Raw genomic sequence first — 14507 nt, 5'->3', positions numbered from 1 at the left:
TGCTCATCATTCCGCGTACGTCTTGAAACAGCACACAGGGTTTTCGTCCAATACGTAGCTTTTAGTGGAAGGGGATTTGACCTACGGGATACGTGGCAGCGGTGCCAATGTAGTTGAAGGAAAGCCACAAATTCTGTCGCCGTCGAAAATATCTCGTCCCTGGTTCAACATTCGTTTCCCCACGAGAGGGCTGGATTGAGCATAGTACGGCACAACTATTTTCTTCCTGTTTTTCAGAAGGAAAAAAATTTAATCGATCAAAAAGGGAGGAAAAAAAAGACGGTTAATAGAAGATCTAGTGTTTACTAGAGCACTGGGGGGAAGTCATCGTTGATCAGGCTCCCGCTGCGCCGGACAAAATACGGCGCCTCCATTCCCCACCGGCGACACCGAGCCGTTGCATAACAAGGCAAGAATGATGCCCATTTCTGGAGACGTCAGTATGTTTTTTGGGGCCTTGCCTTCGCATCCCAACCACAGGCCCGTCATGCCTACCTTCCTTTGTTCCAAGGTTGGATGGACTATTTTCCCCTTTTCTCCGCTTCCGTTGTTTTAGTTTTACTTGTTGAAATGCTAGTGAAATAGGTAAATTTCACCCTTTTGAGTATGCAGGATTTATTTCTTCTGGTTATGGTGGCACTGTCAGTCAGATTGAGTTGGTTGGATCTGAGCTCGCAATTGTTTTGCCCTTTTAGATCCTTTTGTTGAGGATATGTCGATTATTTAGGTTCTTTCCTGGAGTATAGTGGTCGAATCCCGAGTGGTGAGAGCTAGATTTACGGAAAGGAGCTATTGCAAACTTTTTAAGACTAAACCTTTATTTTTCTTCCTAATTTCTTAGGTGCGGATTTTGTGATTTTTCATCCATACAAGTGTAATCTCCTCAAGACATTTCTTATGCAGAGTTCAATGGCTAGAAAATTTCAATGTATAATGCTTCTTTATTATTGTCAAGTAGCATTTTATCTTCTCATGTACGTTATATGAGGGTTTGCCGTTGGCAAATAATTAGAAAACTTATTAGAAGTCAGTAGTGCTCTTTTGCAATCCCATTTTGATTCCTAATTTGGACTAAAGGAGCCACTGCTATTGTACTACTCGAGTTGGTTGAGTTGGTGTGTTGGTCGAATTGAGAAATCAAGAAGTTCTTAAGTTGTGACTATCGAGTCAGTGAAACTTTTCCTTCCACCTGCCGACCTACAAATGAGATCCTCAATATGGGTGACTGGTTGCTACTTCCTTTCTCAACGTCTTCCACAGGACTCCACACACCTAACTTGATGGCTCGACTTCCTTTCCTGACTTCCTCCTCCATGCTGAAACCAAAACCTACCTTACTCCTCAGCGTTGAAATTAACACCTTAGCTTCCTCCTCTTCTAGTGTCAGTTCACATGTCATGACTCTTTCTCCAACACTAGTCTATTTACACTTTCTCATCTCCTACTCTTCTTCATTGTTCTAGGACACTGGCATTTTCTTTCCTCTCCTTTCTTTCTCACTGACATTGACACCCCTTTCTTCTCCATTGATACACTTTAGGTACCGCTATTGGCTCCCACTTCTCTAATTCTGCTTCCTCCTATATTGACTTCCGCTTCTCCTCCTTTGACACACCTCCAACACTCCTACTCTTCTTCCTCCCTGTTCCTTCAACACACCTCTGACACTCTCTCGAGCCGACCTGGGACTAAAACATTGGCTCTCAACGTATCAAGTATCCTACTTTAATCTCACTTGATTGTCTTAACTGGAGTTGAATAGTGGCTAAATTTGAAGTGATTAATGAGCTTATACAAGGGAAAACATATATCTACTAAATCTTGATTTCTTTGCAAATCATGTTCTTGATTTATCTAGAGAACTGCTTCACAATTGACAATTTCTTAGTGGGACAAGATCCATCTAGCTAATCCCAAAAATTGCCAAGAACAGAAAAATAGGAAATTGGTTTGCTTGGGCTAGTGATTAGTGAATTCTAAGACTGATCTTTATGTACCTTTATTATTGGAACAGAACTTCTTTCCAGTTCCATTCCCATTTTTTCTAAACGAAGTATTCTCTGTCATCACAGATGCAGTTTCATTCTTGGTAACTACGCGTATTTCACGTTGTATATGCCAAAACTATGTAAAATTAGAATCTAGGAAGTTAATTAAGATTAGTGTGGCAATTTGTTTGCATTTGCTATTTTTTGACATGGCTTGAAATATCATTCCTGTTAATTAGTGGTTTTTCAATCATGGTGAATAGAAAGACAAAGGGAAGGGAGGGAAGAGAAAGGGAGTCAGAGGAGAGGGTAGTGGAGAATAATCCATCCCATGTTACGTCCTGATGATTTAAATTGGAGCACTGTGATTACACATGGCCATCATCTCTTTTGTGTCTAGTAGCTTCTGGATTATGAATATTAGTAGTGACATGAAGCTCTCTACTTGCAGGTTAATTCATTTGATCTTTTACTATTTTGAAACTCTATGGTAATCAGTAGGATTTATGATCTTTATGAGTGCAATCTTGGGGAGAGGGATTGAAATTTGGCAAAGAAAATGGATAATCTGCATACAAAGAATGAAATTTTCTGCCCATTCTCCTCTATAATTGAGAATCACTCTCTGATGTAGGCACGGCTTGATCATTTCCGGAGTGGAGCTAGTGATCTCAAGGTTGCACCCAATTTGCTGCAGATGAAACTGCCAGATATGAATTCCACGAACTGGAGCCATGTGTGCTTTGGGACGGGAGAAAACAAGCTTACACCAACAGTAAACCAAGATGCTGAAGTATTTCTTCTTAATGTTGTTAACATGAGCTTCTTTGACCGACTTAGTCTAACCTGGAGGATGCTATTTCCAACCAAAGTACGAAATAATTCCAATGCAAAAACTGCAAAGCAGAGGCTTAAGATGATGCTATTCTCTGATAGGTGTGATATCAGCGATGAGGCAAAGCAAAAGATAATTAACAATATTATTGAGGCACTTTCCGAATTTGTTGAGATTGATTCCCTGGATAAGGTTCAACTCAATGTTTCCACAGATACAGATCTTGGTACGCTCTATTCAGTAACCATTCCGGTCCGACGTGTGCGGCCAGAGTACCAAGATTCTGAGGAGGATTACATTGGAAACATATCAAACATCGAGTATAAAGACACTGGCGAAAGATCAGGCAATATAGATGTAAAATTTGATTTCTTCCTGCCAAGTGACCAGTCGAAGAGGGTGAAGTGGGTATCTGACAAATAAGTTTGTTGGGCAAGCAAGAATAATATCCTTTTTTTCTGCTGTCACTTGGATCCTCAAAATTCTGTAAATATTAGGATTTAGAATGTTGCTTGCAGGATCTTGTTGAAATTGTGTGCAGTTAGCAGATACAATTTGAATGTCGGTTTGTTTAAACGTTGAGTTGCATAGTGTTCTTGCTTTGGCAAAAGAACCTTAATTTTGCGCTGATTCGATCAATCTTAGGCCGTGTGCTTAAACCTAGACCAAAGAGTTCCAGATACAACCAGAAACAAAAATGACTTTATTAGTTCAAAGGAGGATCTAATATATATCCACTCACTAAGGAATTTAATCCATCATAAAGTGAAAGAGAATGAGGTTTGGTTCAATCACTTACAATGGCAGCCTAACTAATTAGATGTGCTAAAGGTGAAATTGCAAACACTTAAATTGTTTTGAGGTACATCTCAGACTCCATTATTAGTGATTAGAAGCGCAATCAAATCTCTTAATGAGTTCATGGTCATTACGACATAATGTTAGAAGTATACTTAAAGAAATCACCTTATTGTGTAACTATGGGGTCCAAAAATGATCATTACGACATAATGTTAGAAGTATATTTAAAGAAATCACCTTATCGTGTAATTATGAAGTCCATTTTGGAGTTGTAAAAACATCCGTATCAAATACTCTATTCAAATATTTTATCTTACATTTTAGATAAGATAGCTAAAAATTTTTTACATCAATTATCCTATCCATTTCTTAAATTATACATTTATAAACATTACTTCTTTAAATTTAGAGAATAGATTATATTCCAAAAAAATTTTATAGAAGAGAGGAAAGAAATAAGGAAACCGATGTATGATATATTAAAAAATGAATATCAAAATTTAATAAAATAATTTTTTATTTTAAATTATGTATTTTAAATAGGAAAGCTGATATAGATGCTCCAAGCACTCTCCTGAGAAACACTTGTGAAATAAGATTCAGTTGTATAATCCTAATGCGTCAACAATTAAGGACTTCATGATCACATGTGACATGTTGTTTCCAATGGACTCTTACACAAAGTGTATACATGGAAATGGTAGGCCTAAGTAACTATTGGATTTCCCGATCAGAGTTGAAATCCCATTTGCTGTAACTCAATAAAAAGTTGAGCCATTTTAATTTGGCATGGAGCAGCCTCTATCTACCCAACATCATCTATCATCCAATGTAATCCTGTTGGTAAATATTGCATCTGTAATATACATCTGTGATTAAGCATTTAGTCATCGAGTAAACATGAAACATCAAAGTGGATCTGTGATATACATGCTCTTTTCTGAGTAGAGCCGAAACTAAAATTTAAAGGCCTGATTAGCATTTTGTGGTGGGAGAATAATCTAGCTCAGAAGTGATGGCATCCTAAAATCCAATAATTTATTGGACTGTTTTGGTTATGTAATTGGATGTCAGCCCTGACCCGGTGACTCACTATTGGCTCTGACTCTCTGCAGAAAAGAATTCTTCAGCTCTGTCCAAGAAAGAGATTGGAAATCTCCAATGTAACATAAAAGTGGATGCAACTTCTACTTTTGATAGATTGTGTTTTGAGATCCACTCATCGAAAGTCCTTGTTCCTCTATAATCCCTTTGAACTTTTGATTTATTGATTTTGGAGTTGCTGTTTGGAAGACTTCTTCCTGGCAAAGTTTGTGAGATTTTACGGGTAGATCTGTGCTGAGTCTCACCCTGAGACCTCTTAGAATCAGAACCCATCTGATTACTATCGATTACGCCATTTGTCATTGAAACATTTGGCTGCAATGAGTCGTGTTGGACAGAAAGTAATCTCTGCTTGCAAGATTTCAGCAAAGAAAGCAACATGTCGATACTCAGCTCTTGTAGCACAATATCTCTATTCTGATCACAACCATAACAAGCAGCCACAAGAGTACCAGCCAATATGGGAGTCAGGTCCGGGTCACTGAAGAAGACGAAGGGTAGATCACAGATCTGTTTTGATTTGGCTAGTGAAGTTAGAGTTGCTTTGAAGAAACATATAGAACCTTCAAGGGCAACGGTCTAGAAGAGTGCCTACCTTATGCAATATAGTTGGACTTTTTCCCCACCGAAGAACTGCTTGATTCTCGCAATGAAACAAAGAAAAGTAACCAAGAAGCAACAAGGATTCCAAGAGAAGTAGACCGACCTAAAAGAGAACAAAATCCAAAATTAGAACACCAAAAAATACTTACATATGAAGCGTTTAGAGCATTCATGTCACAGAACATTCTTCTCACGCATTAGGCACTAATGCAGATAAGTGAAAAAGCGGTTCACTATTTGATATACCACTAATCTCAAGTCCTAGTGCATTGGCTATCACATCCATCCATGGATCAACACCAAAGACATCAGGACACTTTGGTCAAGGAAGAGAGTAATATGCCAAAGAAAATTTAATTCAGAAATGAACCTACACAAGAATATTGGTAAGCTCAACAAAATTGAATTCAAACAACAGTTTGTAAAAGAGTTTGTAGAAGTGTGACTTGACACAAAAATATATTATGTGGTATTAGAGAAAATGAGGAGCAATTTAGGTTGAATCTGTAAACTTCCTTTTTCATGTGTTGTTGTCACAGCTTCATTAGGCGGAGAAGATACCATGCTTAGTCGGGTGAGAAAAAGCTATGACACACACCTGATCATTTGCTGCTTTCCACTTGTTTGTGCAATGGGTCAAAAGAAAACTCATCAAGTGGAAGAATTCTACTTTTAGATCCGATCTAGCCTGTACAAATTTCAACACAAAGGGCCAGTTGACATCAAAAGTACGCAACTAATCATGCCATTTAGGGGACATGAAAACAAAGTTGGTATAGAACAACTTACCAGCATGCTCTGCAGAGTAGAAATATTTAAGTTCGCCATATTGTTCAAAACTTTCAATACACCAGTGGCTGCTTCTTCAAAGTTTGATGGAAGGATGTATGAACCCTACAAACAAATAAATAGTATCACAGTATGAAGTCTGTACTTTTTTAATGGATCTTTTCCTAATCACCCCAGGGAGTTGGATGATCAGTTATTCTGGAAGCTAACTATTTTATTTGTGAATGTATTTTTTTTCGATTGAAAATCAAATTCATTCAAACCTAGGATCCACATATCAGCAATCGCAAGGCTTTACCAGCTAGGTTATTCAACAAATGCAGAAACATAATGGATGTTTCTTAAATAGCAACAAGAAAAAAGAAGGATATTAGCATCACCTAGCAGACATATGTTTGCTTATATGCCATTTTTTGCTTCAAAGGTAAAAATGTGATCTGCAGAAACAGTGGTATTTCACATTTAAGGAAAAAAACAAAGAGTTTTCTTCCTAATCACCATGCAATTGACGTGCAATTGCATGGTGAACATACTATTAGTTTTGTAATATCACCTGATCCGAAGATATTTTGTTGTTTGCCTGCAGTAGCACTGCTGTTAAAAGTGATGGAAGACAAACGAGGCCAGTCTCAGAAATAGCAGAAAGAAGAAACATTAGAGGCTGTTTCAGAGTGAGCTTCTTAGTGCTAGCATGCCCATCAGTTCCTTTTCTCAATGCAGAACCATCAACAAAGTTCTCATCTTTATTCATGGATGACAATTTTTCATCTTTGACTAAAAGATTTTGGAATTCATCTGATAAAACATTATCTCGTCTTTGCAATACAAATTCAACATTTTGTGTATAACATGAAGAGGAACCCTTTCCAGGTTCCACACCCAACTGCCTGGCTTCTGGTGTATAGGATAATAATTTTCCAGTTGGAACTAAATTCAGTACCTCAGATACCTGAGCGGATCCATCTCTATGTAGTTCAATAGATTGATTGGAAGATGGAAAATTTTTGCTATCTCCAGTATTGTTAATAGTAACAGAGGACTCTCCTGCAACCATAGTTTCAGAGTCTTTTAACCTGTGGAGCTCACGGATTTCTGATGTCTTGGGTGCACATGATTGCCAGTCAATGACTGAGGATGTTCCAGGACTTGATGTTAATACAGATAGAAGGGCCAAACTTAAGAGAAGTGAAGATGGAAATGGAGATCCTTCCACCTGCGGTCTATCATAGAGGGCAAACAGATCACGAAGACGATGAATAACTTGGTAAGCTACTAAAAGCTCCATTAGACCATCCTGCATTTGGAGTAGGTGATCATCAAAATGTATGTGGCCTATAATCATGGTAAAGATCCATAAAAACCCATCCATGATTTCAGTGAGCAATTCCAAATTTTCATTGGATGCTTTGCTTGGCGGAAGGTTTGTGCTTCCGGAACTAGAAGATGCAGCAGCTTTGATATAATTCTCAAGTGATGCAGACAACATCGGAATTATGGGAGGCATGAGATTTTGTGCAAGGGAATAACTCCTATTTGCTGGAAGTGACAGCAACACTCGCAGTAGTCGTACAAGGTGCAATGTCACATGACATGCTTCTGGCTTTGAAGTGTGGGAAGCTGGTAATGCAGAAGATATGAAGTCAAGCAAACCAGCTAGACGGGCTGCATGCAGTTCAGTTTCCTTTCCCTCAACAAACTGTTTGACATAGGAAAACAAGGACAACGACAACATGAGCCTCCTAATAGTAATGCATAAGGAAAATGTTATCTTAAATTATCAATAGTTTGAGACAGAATACACTTTTTTATAATAAGAAAACATGACCCACTTGAGAAATCAAACAAACATGAAACAAACCTTTATCACATCACTAACAGTCAGTCCTATGCTAGCAGCCCCTTCCTTTCTAGCCTGGCGAAGTTTTTGAAGGTCCTGAATCCACCTTCCAATTTTCGCTCTTACAGCAGCCATTGATGTTCTATTACTAATTCCAGTATTTTCATAGCTAACAGGATGCTCAACAAAATCATGCTTAAGTGCCATAAGTCTCTGGCGCACTTTTTTAATTCTTCGCTTCAAAGAGTGCTGCTGTGTGGCATTTACTAGCTTGTCAACAGAATCTGAACTGAGTGTTCCTGCATTATCATCACTACTGGTCACCATCAATCTACTTAGACCCTCTTTATTCAAACGACGCTGTAAAGGAGAAGATTGCTCTCTAAAGTCCATTGAAGCTTTCTCACGTATTTGCTCAAGGTAATACTTCCGACGTTGTTCACTTTCGCGAAGTCTTTCAGCCAACTTTTGGGCTAAGAGTTCTGCCTCTTCTTGTCTAGCTCTGACTCTAATTTCCTTTCTTCGAAGTTGCTCAACAGCCTTGGCCTCTCTAGCTGCGCTTGATGCCTTGCGTTCCTCCTCCCTCCTAACTTGAGCTTCTTCCTTTTTCCGCTGTGTCTCAGCAAGACGCTGCAACTTTTCAGCTTCAAGCAGTTTCCGGCGTTCCAATACAGCTTCTTCTCTTGCTATGTCTTCCTTTTGTTTTATTTTTATTACCTGCAGTTTTTCAGCTCGCCTCATTTCTGAGTCATGAAGCTTCTGACGCAGAATCAGCTTTTTATTTTGTTCATTGAGTGAAGTAATAAAGCGAACCTCATTAACCTTGCTGCTCTCATCACCAGCTTTCCTTACAACTTTTGCCAGATGGACCCCATGGAGAAATTCACTACGCTGATGACGTGCAGACATAACTTCACGCAATTTTGAGTTCCGAACTGCTTGCCACTCAGTGACACGGTTTAATTTCTCTGATGTTCGCTGCAGCTTCTGCACACGTTCACTTTCTAGCTGATTCCTTATTCTCATTGCTCTCACGTGCCTTTCTTCAGCTTCCCTTCTCAAATCCATGGCACTCTTTTTCTTTTTCTCAGGAGACATAAGTTTGGCATGTAACACTCGGGCACGGTCCATAACTTTTCTTCCCATGCCAGGTGAGTATGAGATTTTGGGATAACTATGCACTGGAGTTTTGAGGATATCTTCCCAATTTCGCTTTTCTTTCCAAGCATCCATGGACTTCCATTGAGCTCCATTGTGCTTCAGCTTGTCCTTATCTTTGCCAAGGTCAGAAGTATGCTTTTGGACAATACACACAGCCCTAGAAGACTTTTCTATCATATTTTCAGCAAATTCCTTATCCTTCTTAGGTGTCTGCTTTTGTACTTCTGAATTTTGTCCTGAAGGTTCTCTTTTGGATTTTCCAGATACAGAAAAAGGCAGGCTACTTAGTGGCAAATGTCCACTTTGTTCAGGTCGTCCTTTTCCTAGTTTATTTATGTCTTCATTCTGCTTAGTTAGATCATTGTTCGTCCTGCTATCTTTTAAGAAAACATTCTGCCTTTTGCTGTTTACACTCTGATCTCTAGCATCAGATACTTCATCTACTACTGAGGAACAGCAAGCAAACTCCTGATTTGAGTTGATAACACCAAAGTTTTTTGCATCTTTAGTTGTATCTTTAGCAGCTCTTTCAAGTTGAATTTTCCTAAAGGCTTCCAAAGAAGAAGATAAAATTTCTGCCCTCTGAGAGGAAGTTGTCATCCTCCGAACCTGCATATTTCCATGAACTATCAAGTTATATTGTTAATTCATAAGTAACTCATACTAGACAGGAACAGAGTAATTCATCATTCATGAAATGAAAACCAATAATAACATTCAAATTTGGCCATTCATATTCCATCTTTCAACATGATAAACAATGTAGCATATTTTTTTGTGTGATAGTCAATAAGGGTGGTGTCAAAAAAGTCTACATGTAACAACGAATATACCAAAGGTACGCTTCAAGTTAGCTTAAGTAACTATATGATGATTTTTTAAATATAAGAACAGATATCCATTAGTTGTAATATAGCTCTTAAGAACCTTTCTCAAGCAAAAGCATAGTTTGCACATGATAGAGTTAGTGCTGCCAAATTTTAATGAGAAAAAAAAGGAGAAATTCTAACTTGGTTAAAACTCTCAAAATTTTCCAAGAGCTACTTCCTATAAAATGATCTAAGAGACTTCAATAAAACTCAATTTAAAACCCAATTCTTAAGTTGCATGTTGTGCAATAAACTAGACAATCATTTGTTATTTGATATGGAATATCTAATAATACGAAGTATGAATGAGAAGAATATTTGGATGATCTCTGATCAGTCACAGGAAGAGTAATTGTGCCTACCTCCCACGATAGTGCATGAGGTCGGCGATTATCGGCCTTTATTATAATTGGATATCCATCTTTTGATGATTGGGAAGGGATCTTGGTGCTCTCAAAATGTTTCACTCTACATTTCAATGCTTTGAAATCAGATGTAGCTTCTTCTAGAACAAGAGCAGCCTCATCCATCTGTTCCATATCACACTCCAATTCACAGAGTAGGTAAAGTTCATCGACTGCTCTATTGAGATTTTCAAAAAGAAAGCACCAAAGCCTTTGCCTGAATCTTTCTTTACTCTCCCCTGCTTGACCATCAGTAAGATCAGCCCCAACTGTCAAGCCATCATGGAGCTCACACTGAATTTCAGTAGCAGCTGTAGTTGGAACACGTATAACAGCAGTTTCAGTGTCACTCATCAAGTGTGTAATTCCATCTCCTAGATCAAAGATTGTGGCACTATCAAAATTGGCATTTGGATTTTTGGAGGTGTCCAAGACCATATTTGTGGACTGAAGATGAGGTTTTCTGGTTATCATTTGAACAACTCCATGAACAGGTGATGCAGGAGAATCTCCTATTTTCATATCACTAGAAACCAAGTCAGATGCTGTGTTTGCAGCATTATCAATGATTACACTCAGACTAGGAAGAGCTTCATTCTTATTGACAATCCCTACTTCCCTCTCTTCAGGAGAAATTTCCTTAACCTCTTTCCAAGTAAATTCAACATGTTCACCACTGATGCCCATTGCTAAATTTTGTGAAGAAAGTTGTTCGTGTGAAGATGGCAAAGTAACACTTTTCTGATTATTAGTATTGCAGGAGGACACATGTAATGTTGATTCATTCACCTTTTCTAAATTTGCATCTTCCTGCATGTTACAAGGAAAAGCACTACCACCAGCCTTGGTACTAGAAACACTTGTACTCTCACAATCAACTTGAAATGCCAAAGTAATGTCCTCAAGGTCACCCCACTTAATTTTCTGAAAATTTGCAGCTGTTTCCTTTGTGGGCACTTCTTCAGTTGCTTTGGTGATCACTTCTGAATCTGTAACTTTAACCTTCAAACGTTCAGTCTCTTGAATAACAGAAAGTTCACTAAAAAATTCATTATCATTATGATTTTTTGCTATGCGTGTAACATCACCAGTAACCTCATCCTTTGACACAACATAATCAAGTCCATATATAGAATGTGAGAACTGTTGTTTGATGTCACGGTTTCCAGTCTTATCATGGATGGATAAATGATCAGGAGGTGTGAATGTGTGGACTAAAGAACTTCCAACAGCTTTCTGGCCAGCAAGCTTTCTGCTTGTTCTATGTTTCTGTAAGAGGAAAAAAAAATCAACTCTATAATGTTGTCACCGATAATAAAGAACTAATGCACTCATCTGAAAGTTCACAAGCCTGCAAACAAGCGAAGGATGTTCATCCCTGACATATCTTAAACTTAAACCATGTGAGGATTTCTCTTGCATTTATGTCCAAACATTGCAGTGAGATACACAGATAAAATTGATTCCACGAACTATTATTTCTCCAAATTATTCTTCAGACCCTTTTTTGGAGAAGCCAAAAACAAGCTTCGGCGGAAGAAGAGAGCAATTACAAAATGCTGAATAAAAGGATCTACAACATACCTTCTTCACTTCTAACCATCCAGAATCCTTGTCATCAACTGCTTTGTTGGTCTCCATCATCCAACAACCGTTCATCCGTCACGCTGTACTGGTTTCAGTAAAAAGCAAGTAAATTACACGAAGCGCTCATCTCGATCATTGACACCCAAGAACACGACAACAAACGAAACCAAAATCCCTCAAAGATCCTCGAATTCACGCCCGTAGAACTTAAAATCTCCATAAACCCTAATTTTATCAACCGCGAGTCCAACAGAAAAACACATTCGCATCCAAAGCCATTCGCCGATCAAATTTCGAAACCGTGAACGGCAAAAGACGGACAATCAAAAAAGAAGCCAAAAGCAGGGATTTTGCTATTTCACACGAAAGCATACCACCTCCGCCACCCATCATCTATTCAGTTGCGTCCACCCACTCCGAGTGGGCAGCGCTACTCTCCTACTCCACGGAGACGGTCAAAGATTGAACTTTTTTGTCGATGTCAGATTGGTAGGGTTTGAGGATGACAGCACGCTTGGCAGGCAGCAGCAGCAGACCCGACGATCGCGTCTCCGAATTCAGCGACGGCGGATAGCTGCGTTTATTAAGCAGCAATCTGGCAGCGAGAGAGCACGGATCGGATGATAAAGTCTTTCGGAGCTTTTTCTGAAAACTGCTGCAAGTTAGATCCACGCCGTTCAAAATGCAGAATCGAGTCACCAAATGATCGCCGATGCATCTCAAACGTGAGCGCCACTGCGCCTCTACGACTGCATTAGTTTATTATAAAACAATATATTAAACAATAAATATTTAAAACAAAAAAAAATTAATCAGAACGCTGAGAGTGGTTAGTTCGTGACTTCCAGCGATGACTCAACCTCTTGGACGGTTAAGTGGGGGAGCTTTGAAGTAGGTTTTGGAATTTTTAATTTAAGGTACCTAATTTTTATAATATCAAAATCAGGCAGTATACCCCCGTTTACAACTCTCAACAAAAAAAATCTCAAAGTCGAACATAGATATATTAAAAAGATTTTATAAATATTACGCCAGAGATATTATGCACCCACCATCTGTGCTACACCTTGGGGACTATTAATTTTGATTGAAAATTTTCTATGTCTATAACCCAGTTTTAGACAATGAATCTACGCTCTTAGATATGAATTTGAATGATGAAAGTAGTAACTTTCTAAAATTTATCATAATAATGTTTAGAATAATAATATTCACTAATCAATACCACCAATAAATTTTTAAGATTGACTGGCTCAAAAAACTATCAAAGTTTTTGAAATGTGTAAACCCATCAATTAATTTTGAAATTCTGGACCACTTTAAATCAAGATTAATATACTCTTAGAAGCCAATGTATTTATGCCCTCAAATAATTCAATAAGTAAATTAAAAATAATTAATTTTTAAACTGACAAAGACTTGATAAAATTTGTCATTAGTTAATTAAAGGCCGATAATGATATTTACTAAATAATACCATCAATAGATTCTTAGAATTTAGTTTGAAGAATATTAAACTTTTTAATTTTCAATTAATTTTGTCTTTGGAGGTGCCTCCTTCAATTAATTTTCAATAGAGAACTTGTGATTTTCCACAGTGAAGGTGCGGAGGCACCTCGGAGGCGCTTTCAACTCCCTTTGAAGGCGCCTCCAGTAGCATTTCCAGCTTCCTCTTTGCTCTTTTGTTACTCTGATCGCCTGGGTGATCGCGACCATCCGGAATAGGACTCACCCGAACTCATTTTCCGGTCTTCTCCTCAAGCAGACTTCCGCTCAGGCTTCTCATCCCTCGGAACATCGCGCACGTCCTTCTAGTCCACCGGTGTACTCTTCCGCAACATCTCATCCCTTGGATGCACCAAGCCTGTCGGCTCCCTTCCTATGTCATCCTTCTCGCTAGCTGCGTCTTTTGCTCAACTACTTGTGTTCCTAAGCTCCTACACACTTAGACACAAGGATCAAACATAACAAGACCTAACTTAACCTGGTTGATTACATCAAAACTACCACAGGATTCCAACAATCTCTCCCTTTTTGATGTGCATCAACCCAGGTTCAGGTTAAGGTAAAAACAATGCAATAAAAGTATCGTAAAGAAATTAACATTTTAGGAACATTAAGTATATTAAGGTTAGGGTAAAAACACTGCAATAAAAGTATTGTAAAGAAATTAACATTTTAGGAACATTAAGTATAATGTTGCAAAATTTAAAATTTTATAATGTTTCAAAATTTAAAATTTACAAAATTTAAAAATTTAACATCTCTCCCTAAACTTATACATATTCCTCCCCCTTTGATTACATAAAAAATAAGAAAATAATATAAAAAGTTAAAAAGTTTGAAATAAATTTTGGGGGACTTAAAAAAAATCAATAAAGTCATAGTTTGCATTTGACAAGAAAGAGTTTTAAAGAAAATATTTTGTCAATTATAAAAACTCGACTAATCCTTTTAGGAAAAACTTGTTAAATGATTATTATAGTAGATCGTTTAATAGTTAGTCAATTAAACATTAAATTCAATAAA

The 14507-nt window shown here is 37.9% G+C and overlaps 2 protein-coding genes across 9 annotated transcripts; one reads left to right on the top strand and one right to left on the bottom strand.

Annotated features, from left to right (window-relative positions):
• The first annotated feature begins 174 nt into the window (after positions 1-174).
• On the top strand, positions 175-3442 carry LOC122052751 (cell division topological specificity factor homolog, chloroplastic-like). Its single transcript, XM_042614442.1, has 2 exons — positions 175-511; positions 2623-3442. Exons 1-2 carry the CDS (start codon positions 416-418, stop codon positions 3244-3246), a joined length of 720 nt encoding a protein of 239 aa, XP_042470376.1. The 5' UTR covers positions 175-415; the 3' UTR covers positions 3247-3442.
• Positions 3443-4464: 1022 nt separating this feature from the next.
• Positions 4465-12598, bottom strand: LOC122052750. Of its 8 annotated transcripts, none has more exons than XM_042614440.1 (10): positions 12353-12598; positions 11976-12063; positions 11480-11660; positions 10350-11380; positions 7979-9727; positions 6674-7816; positions 6121-6225; positions 5930-6019; positions 5324-5434; positions 4465-5238 (listed from the first exon to the last, which is right to left on the bottom strand). In XM_042614440.1, exons 2-10 carry the CDS (start codon positions 12048-12050, stop codon positions 4717-4719), a joined length of 5007 nt encoding a protein of 1668 aa, XP_042470374.1. In that variant the 5' UTR covers positions 12051-12063; positions 12353-12598; the 3' UTR covers positions 4465-4716. The 8 variants fall into 8 exon arrangements, 7 of the variants coding, with proteins under 7 accessions (XP_042470374.1, XP_042470375.1, XP_042470368.1 ...); XM_042614441.1 differs by having other exon boundaries at positions 11487-11660; positions 12353-12597; XM_042614434.1 differs by having other exon boundaries at positions 10350-11660.
• Positions 12599-14507: the final 1909 nt, after the last annotated feature.

The sequence above is a fragment of the Zingiber officinale genome, chromosome 3A (genome assembly GCF_018446385.1).
Source record: "Zingiber officinale cultivar Zhangliang chromosome 3A, Zo_v1.1, whole genome shotgun sequence".
Classification (NCBI taxonomy): domain Eukaryota; kingdom Viridiplantae; phylum Streptophyta; class Magnoliopsida; order Zingiberales; family Zingiberaceae; genus Zingiber; species Zingiber officinale.
This window is presented reverse-complemented; position numbering and strand designations above follow the sequence as displayed.

Coding starts and splice junctions, on each gene's coding strand:
- LOC122052751 (XM_042614442.1), top strand. CDS start 416: ATGATGCCCATTTCTGGAGACGTCAGTATGTTTTTTGGGGCCTTGCCT. Junction 512..2,622: donor CTACCTTCCTTTGTTCCAAG/GTTGGATGGACT, acceptor TCTCTGATGTAG/GCACGGCTTGATCATTTCCG.
- LOC122052750 (XM_042614434.1), bottom strand. CDS start 12,050: ATGAACGGTTGTTGGATGATGGAGACCAACAAAGCAGTTGATGACAAG. Junction 7,817..7,978: donor CTGTTAGTGATGTGATAAAG/GTTTGTTTCATG, acceptor TATGTCAAACAG/TTTGTTGAGGGAAAGGAAAC. Junction 6,226..6,673: donor ACAAAATATCTTCGGATCAG/GTGATATTACAA, acceptor ATTTGTTTGTAG/GGTTCATACATCCTTCCATC.